The sequence below is a fragment of the Dioscorea cayenensis genome, chromosome 19 (assembly GCF_009730915.1).
Source record: "Dioscorea cayenensis subsp. rotundata cultivar TDr96_F1 chromosome 19, TDr96_F1_v2_PseudoChromosome.rev07_lg8_w22 25.fasta, whole genome shotgun sequence".
In the NCBI taxonomy this organism is placed as follows: domain Eukaryota; kingdom Viridiplantae; phylum Streptophyta; class Magnoliopsida; order Dioscoreales; family Dioscoreaceae; genus Dioscorea; species Dioscorea cayenensis.
In genome coordinates, this window is record NC_052489.1 from 4912802 (window position 1) to 4921504 (window position 8703).

Here is an 8703-nt window from a genome sequence, read left to right on the forward strand (position 1 = left end):
CTTATTGTTGAGGTTGATGGGCCATGGTGGAGAACCACATGTTTAAAGTGGGAGGTTAGCATCTTTTTCCTCTCTAACATTGAATCATTTTTAATACACTTACTTAAATCATGACAACCATTTTGTTGTTTTTGTAGGAGGATTTGATGGATGCATATTGACTAACTTGATGAAACAATGTGTATCTTGCTTGAACTTGATGAAACAATGTGTATCTTGCTTGAACTTGGTAAAACATTGTGCACCTTGCTCTAAATTGATGAACTCTTTTTGTATTTTGTTTTAACTTGATGAAATATTATGTACCTTGCTTTAAGTTGATGGAACTGTGTATTTTGTTTCGTTGTCATAAAACATTATGCACTTTGAATATTTTGATAAAACAATGTGTAATATGTTTTGTGGTGACAAAACATTATGTACTCTAAATATTTGGATGAACCAATGTTTAATTTGTTTTGTTGTGATAAAATATTGTATGGTTTGAATATTTCGATGTAACAATATGTGTTTTGTTTTATTGTAATAAAACATTGTGTGTATGTGTATTTTGATTTATTCCGATTTAACAATAAATTATGTTTTTTCTTAAAAATTATTATTTTTAATTAAACAATTATTATTTTTTATTATTGAGTTTATATCTCAAAGGTATCCTATTTTGGTAATATTATTTTATGTTTATTATTTTAGGATAACAAATATTGGAAGCACAAGACATATGATATCAAGGATATTTTGGTAATATTAGTACCAACCCTTACTTTCCTTTACCTCCCATCCAAACACAAAAAGTTAAATAACCTTCCTTTACTTTACTCTTGCCCCAAGCATGATATAAGTTCAACATTTACCTTCCCTTCCTTTACCTTACCTTACCTTACTTTATGAACTCCCCCAAACTCCATCCAAGCAAGGCTTTAGACACAACCATGAATTCTTGGGGCCCAAAGCAAGAGAGGAGCAAGGCATAAAAGAAGCATCATCTTCTTTAGCGCTAAACTAATCAATTTGTCTACTATAGTGTTTTTTTTTTTTTTGAGAAAAAATCTTATTTTCAGGCACTCAATCTGTGTCATGGTTATATCTTTTATGAATGTCCTTATTTATTTCTTTATTAATTTTTTGTCTACTTTAATCATTAGTGGAGTTATGGTTTATCCATCTTTCAAAAATTGTTTGAATCGAAAAAAAATTGCTTATATAATTCAAGAAATTTTCAGAAATTTCATAATGTTCAGGGACCATATGACTAATAAAAGGAGGCTTTTCGATCGGTGTTTCTTTTGAGGGGATGTTTTGAAAATTAACTTTTCTAGGGACTTTGTGGAAATTTTACCAAAATCTTAAATCTCCAAGCAAAAACCCCAGTTTTGGAGTTCCTCCGCCACGCTCTCCATTTCCGCCGCCTTCGCAGCGTCGCCATGGCGTTCAGATCGCGAGAGCTCTACAAGAAGATCGCGAGGAAGGTCGGGGAGGGATCGGTGCCGAAGGAGGTCATGGAATCTGTGAAGAAATGCTTGCCCAACAACAAGCTCATCATGGGGCGTGCCAAGCGCGGCATCTACGCCGGCCGCCATATTCAGTTCGGCAACAAGGTCAGCGAGGACGGTGGAAACAAGTAATCCTTCCCTTGTTCATCTCTTCGTGTCTTGTTTTATCATTTATTTGTTGAATGAGCAAGAGATTTAGGTTTTGGATGATGGATCAGTGGAATATGTTGTGAAAATTTGAGAGAAATGCGTTGTTTTTCAGTGGATTAAGATTATGCTTTTGGATTGAACTATAAGAAGATGAATTTTTTGTAAAAAAAAAAAAAACATAAGTTTGATGTTGAACATATAATGTTTGGATTGAAGAAAGTGGGGCTCTTGAGTGAAAGCCTAATTTGATTGGTGTTTTATTTGTCTGATTTCATCCGGAGCTGTTGCAGCATTAGAGAACACTAGATGATAGTTTTTGAAATTTTTTTGCTTGAATATGCATCAAAGTGTGAAAAAAATATGAGCATAATGTAGCATCCCCATTCGAAGCTGAAATTTCAACCGACAATTAGGGTTTTTTAACCATCACCTAGATAATCTTCAGTTGCCCTCCTTACGCTGAGTAGGGTTTATCAAATTTTCATGTTCCTTATTCAGGAAAAAGGAATTTTATTTTTAGATTTATGACAAGGAGGATTTTCAATGTTGAGCCAGGGTATCTTGAGTGGCATTTCCCCAGTTCATAATGTGGAAATCATTTGGAGAGGGTCAAGAGGAACAGAAGCTAAATTTGGGCATAAGTGATTTGCATCCAAGATAGAATTCCTTGATAAGTTAGGTAAGCTAAAGCTTTGTGTTCTGTTTGGTTTTTTTAACTTTATACGTCTAATAAAATCATTGTGGTTACAATTTTGATATATGACCACTGAAAAAAGAAATCTTTTTGAAGAAAAAGTTGACGAACATGATATGTGAATTTTCATACATAGGTGTGCCATTTATTAGTTTTAAATTTAGGTCATCCATGTGCTATGCTTATTTGTTGCATTGATTATGGTTTAATCAAAGAAGTAGGATTCACATATCTCATGCCATTTTCCTAGCTGTGTGCTGTTTGTCTGGTTACTATAAGTACATTGTATTAATCTTGGCACTGCCATCATTGTCTGAGGCTTAGTTTTTATCCTCAGTGCTTGCTTCTTCTTTTTCCCCCTATCTCCCATCCTTTTTGGTGGTCGTATTTTAATTCATAAATATGGATGCAAGATAGATATACCTTGACTAGATTTAGGTATGTAAAATTCCTCTCCTGAGATGATGAGCACAGTGTCAGTTATAAGCATCTTACTTGAGAGCGGATTTTTTTAGAAGTGGAGGGAATACTAGTCATTCCATTGTCATATGTGAAAATTCTTTAGTTGATCTAAATTTGAAGAAAAAAGTTGGATGTCAGCATGGCAAGTGAAATGCAAGATGTTGGGGATCATATCCCTAATGTTGAATGGCAATAGACAGTGATATCCTTCTAACATAACAGATGAAAAAATTGAACCAGTAGATGCACAATTAACATCCATACCTAACCTAAGTTCTTTAGTGGATTACATGCTTTAATATAAAGTTTATGTCCTTTATCAGATGACAAATTAGCACACAATGTCCTCCATATCATATTAAGATCCTGATTGGACTACATGCTTCATGCAGTGATCAGTCTTTTCAAGTTCTTATCTGCATCCATCAATACTGAAACACAAATTTCGGCCCATTATTCGTCAAATGTCTATATCAAAACCTCGAATATTCCAATAAATCATGGAAGTTCATTCTTTGTGGTGCCGTCTTATTTCCGTTGGCCATTATGTTCCTTAAACTTTGGCCTTGTTTTTGCTGTTAAAATGTTACATTAGAATGGCATCTATCAGCACATGTCCTTTGATTCATTCTTATGTTGCTGGTTTCGTTAGACATCTCATTGTGAGTTTCCTGTCTCTGATCAAGGCTGGATTGGATGACCATATTGTTGTCGATTATTATTATTATCATCACTCATGGACAACTATAATGTGATTTTAATTGTACACTTGTTTCTGCTAAAGGTCTAGAAGAACATGGAAACCAAATGTGCAGGAGAAGCGCCTTTTCAGTTACATCCATGACAGGCACATCCGAGTCAAGGTGACAACTCATGCTCTCAGGTGCATCGACAAAGCTGGTGGGATAGACGAGTATCTACTAAATACACCATATGACAAGATGGATACTGAAATGGGCTTATTCTGGAAGGCCAAGATCGAAAAGATGTACGATGAACTCGGAAAAATGGACGTCTGCTTCTTCTCTCCCGAAGAGGAGGCTAAGATCACAAAAGGGTTTGAAGAGCTAAAGCTTGCCAAGAAGGAAGCTCGAAGGGAAGCCAGAAGAGCTTCAGCGAAACAGAAACAAACAGAAAGAGAGAATGCCGAAGCTGAACAGACATCGGAAGCGAAACAAATTGAGGAAGGAACTGCAGACGGCAACATAGAAAAGCCGGAGTCTTGATCAGAATTGCGATCTCCTCTGATTTATACTTAATCAATTAGGTGCCGAAAATGTACTTCAAGTGATGCAGCAAATGGTTAAATTTTTTTCACAAATAATCTCCTGTCACTTGAGAACTTGTTCAAATATGATCTTTAAGCAGTGGTGTTTATTTACATTTCTAGTCCTGTAATGCTTGCTATAAACAAAGAAACTATGTTGAGCAGGGGTATTTGATGGTCTTTTTGCATGAAATTCAGAGAAATGAGTCCCTTTCTGTTCTCTGAATTATATTTGAAAACTCATTTTCTTCTCTATGAAAACAAATGATGTTCTTTTCATGCAAGGACTAAAAAATATTCTTGAAGGGATATAATTTTAAATAAATACATTTACACACATCACACATATAAATTTAAAAATATGGATTAAAAAAAATAAAAACATTTGGTGTGATGTAAAAGTTTGGCAATAAAATATATCACAAGATTAAGATTATGATAACAGTGATTACTGATTATGGTTGACAAGAAGCTTGACTCATCCTTGATTAATAGTATTATTATATATACTAAAGGAATACTTATACTCCAAGCTTATATAATTATTATATATTAACATTCAATTAATAATAAACCCATTACTTAATAAAAAGCTACAAGCATCTTTCATTTGTGGGCCATGTCCACCCTTTAATGTCCTTTGGTTTTTTTTGTAATGCTTATCCACAACTACCCTTTGAAAACCCATCACTTATCTCTGCCAAGTGCCAACCAACAAACCCACCTCTCATACTCTCTCTATATATATTATTAATTATATATATATATATATGATTAAGTGATTGGAGAGAGAGAGAGAGAGAGAGAGAGAGAAGGGATGGAAGCAGAAGAAGAAGGTGGGGTGAGTTCAAAGGTGTTGAAGGTGGATTCAGAGGAAGCATGGGATTCCTTCATCACCCAAGCAAATACCCAAGGAATTCCAGTGAGCTTCTTTACTACTTCTTCTTCTTTTGTTTTGTTATTTTTTTAAAAAAAAAATTAAGTATTTTTATAAATTATAAAAATAAAAATAGTTGAAAAAAAATTAATTAGGGCGTTCGTTTCGGAGAGAACCCGAGATCGAACCTCATGTCATACGCAAAGTGAGAGCACGTAGATTGGTGTTGAGTTTTGCTCCCCACACGTACATGTCTCTGAGTTCTAGTGTTTGTTATCTTTTTAAAAAAAAAATTAATTAGAAAAACTTAATAATCAGCCTGTTACTAAAGGATTTTGGCCCAGTGGTACATAATCCCCTTCGCTGATGATGAGTTTTGCTCCTCCGTATCACGGAGGTGAGGGTATGCCATGATTGAGTACTTAAATAATAATAATAATAATAATAGTAATAATTAGCTAGTCACTAACATAAATTTTTTTTTCAATAATGACATTTTATTATTATTTGTTTAAATATGAAACTTATTCTCTGTAACTGATCTGAAATTTACACACATTCCCATAATTTAGAACAACCAATAAAAAAGTGCCGCTTGATAAATAGATTAACTTGGTTTGATTTCAACCATTTTATAAATTATTTATTTAATATAATAGAAAAAGCAGTATTTAGTTAATTAATTTTTTTTACATTAAATACCTGAATATATGTGACTTGAGAATTTATGTAAATTGATTAATATGTAATGTTTAATTTTTATATTTTATTATGTTATAGTTTATTAATTTTGAAATATATGATATGAACGGTTATCCTTTTCTTGATTTTTTCCCCTAATTACTCCTTTGAAGTAACTCATTCAAGGAAATGACTATACCAATTTTTTTCATATCCATGTGATTATTGATTTATGATGTGATTTTAGTGTAAGAGAATCATGGCTTATTAATTGCATGATATTTATGGTTTTGCTTGTCTTTAATGAGTAAGAAAACATTTAATGAAGAAGATTTTTTTTTTATTAAATGTGATTTGAGAAAATTAGTTTCAATTTTCAAGTGGTCTGATATTAATGCTATTAATTAATTAATTATATGTTTTTTTTTGGTGAGGTATTTGTCCACTTCACAGCTGCATGGTGTGTTCCATCCATTGCCATGAATGCCTTCTTTGAAGAATTGGCTATCAAGTACCAAAACATCATCATGTTTCTCTTGGTAGATGTTGATGATGTTAAGGTACCTCTTTTTTTTTTTTATCCCTTATATCTCTTTTTGTTTAAATTTTTTTTAACACTTTATCTTCTTTTTATTATTTATTAATTTATTTGGAATCTTATAGTATATATGAAGTAGTGAAGTTGCAATCCTTCATATCATTTGTTCTTTGGTAGATACATATATTACATGTATGTGTTTGCTTCTCTTGTTAGAATTGGTGGGAAATTTTTTATAATCAATGCTTATATTGATGGGAATATAATTGACTTAAATCTTAATTATTATAAGTTTTGATTCGTTGATATTAAGGTAGATTTAATTATTCTGATTAGTAATGAGAATAATTATACCTATTCCATTAGTATTCCAATTGTTAGAGAGTGTTTAGTCCATAATTTACAAGATGTCTTCAATAATTAGATTTTTCGGAAGTTAATTTTCAAGAATTTAGTTCTTAAGAATATTAAAACATCTTTGTAGATAGTTTAGTTCAAAAATTGATATGCATTTTACTTTTGATATGTTTGGAATATACAAAATTCACTTTGGATGAAAATATAATCAATTAATAACAATAAATTGTAAATCTATAATTTTATATTAATAATATATAATACTTCCTATGATAGATTTAGTACTAATTAAAGGAGAATGAAAAAGGTTATTTATAATTAACTACTGAAAGGAAAATGAAAAACTTAGGAAGTGTTGAGATGTATCAAAGATGATGATAATAAAGTGCTTGTTAAGTTTGATGAGATTAAGCAGTGAGGGAGAAAATATTTTTGTAGTTGTTCAATGAGAATCATGAGTGTAAGATGGTGTTAGGAAGTCAATAACACTAAGAATAGGAATAGAATCAAGTATTTAAAGGAATATTGGAAAAAAAAAAAATTAAAGATGCACTTAGACAAAATGAAAGCAAAGAAAGGTGCAAAGTCATGATGGCATCTTAATAAAAGCTTTTGGAAGTCTTTTCGGAGATGAAGGGATATCCTGGTTGATCTAAACTATTTAATAGGATATTATAATCTGGGAAATACTGAACGTAAAAATTTATATATATTTTAGTTCTAATTTATGAGTTTAAAGGTGACATTGAATGTAATATATATATATATGTTCTAATTTATGGGTGTAAAGGTGACATTCAATGTTTCAGTGCGAGAGAATTATTTAAATTGTCTGGACATATTCTGAGATGACTAGTGAATGCCCTCATGAAAATGATGGAACTGCTTCATGTAAAGAGTTGTAATTTGTAAAAAAAGTAGAAGTAAATCTAAAAGATGTTTAATAGAAACTTTACTTAATAAGATATTTGCTGTTAGTTTATCTAGTTATTTGGTTTTTGATAAAATAACAAGGAAAGGAAAAGATTTATGTAGCTAACCTTGCATAATTGGGACTAATGGTTATTGTTGTTGATGATGATGATTATATTAAGCTAATCTTTATATTACATTCTTGTTTTATATGATTAGACTTAGATCTTTTTCATTTTTGCTTTTTTATATTTTCATCAACTCTCTGTTTCCTGTATGAAATATTTATTTTTAATATCTCTTTAATACAATTGTGTTTATTTGTTTATTTATTTATATTAATATATATATATATATAGAGAGTTGCTAAGAAGATGGAGGTGAAGGCCATGCCCACATTTGTGTTGATAAAAGATGGGAAAGTAGTTGATAGGATGGTTGGAGCCAACCCTGAAGAGATTAACAAGAGGATTGCATGCCTTTCTTCAACCCCTTAATCAACTCAATTCTGAATAAAAACTTTATTATTATTATTATTATTATTACATGAACTCTTTTTGTCCAGGAAAAACTTTATATGGTAATTATATAGTGTTAATAGTGTTTGTTTTTTTTTAAATGTATATATATGACTACCAATATATAAGCAATTTGAGCTATGTTTTAAATTTCAAGCTCATGAAATCGGTTCGAGTTTGGTAAGTGTAAAACTAAATTTGAGCTGAGCTTGATTCGATAGCTTGAAATATATAAATATAATATATTTATAATTGTATAATATTATCCCATAATATATCATTATAACAAAAATATCATATAATGTGCTAAGTACTCCTAAATATATATATTTGATTTTAATTTTAAGCTAAATCAAGTTAAGCTAAACATTATATAAAAATTCATATTGAGATTCAAAATCCTAAAAGTTTGCAATAAGGCATTTTTAGATCTAACATAAAACTAAAATAATCCCAAAATTAGTGGATTGTGTTGGAACACAAATCCAAACAAAACCCACTCATTACTTTGTACTTTCACATGCACTTTTGTGCATTCCTCTCCTTTATAAAATAAGTTGATGGGTACAATATTTTATGATTTTATCCATTAATTTATTTAATTATTAATTTATTTATTTTGACAACATCTTAAATCCACCTCCGGCCAGTCATATATATAGTAAGAATTCAGTACATGTTAGATGTCAACCTCAATCTTCCGCATAAAATTAATAATATTATCACTCTGAAGATACTTGATTATTCCCTTCAT

The 8703-nt window shown here is 30.9% G+C and overlaps 2 protein-coding genes across 2 annotated transcripts; both read left to right on the forward strand.

Annotated features, from left to right (window-relative positions):
• Nucleotides 1-1360: 1360 nt before the first annotated feature.
• Nucleotides 1361-4182, forward strand: LOC120283402 (54S ribosomal protein L24, mitochondrial). The gene is made up of 2 exons (XM_039290080.1): nucleotides 1361-1621; nucleotides 3584-4182. Exons 1-2 carry the CDS (start codon nucleotides 1425-1427, stop codon nucleotides 4023-4025), a joined length of 639 nt encoding a protein of 212 aa, XP_039146014.1. The 5' UTR covers nucleotides 1361-1424; the 3' UTR covers nucleotides 4026-4182.
• Nucleotides 4183-4828: 646 nt separating this feature from the next.
• LOC120283770 (thioredoxin-like protein CXXS1) lies at nucleotides 4829-8090 on the forward strand. The gene is made up of 3 exons (XM_039290505.1): nucleotides 4829-4988; nucleotides 6059-6184; nucleotides 7791-8090. Exons 1-3 carry the CDS (start codon nucleotides 4884-4886, stop codon nucleotides 7926-7928), a joined length of 369 nt encoding a protein of 122 aa, XP_039146439.1. The 5' UTR covers nucleotides 4829-4883; the 3' UTR covers nucleotides 7929-8090.
• Nucleotides 8091-8703: the final 613 nt, after the last annotated feature.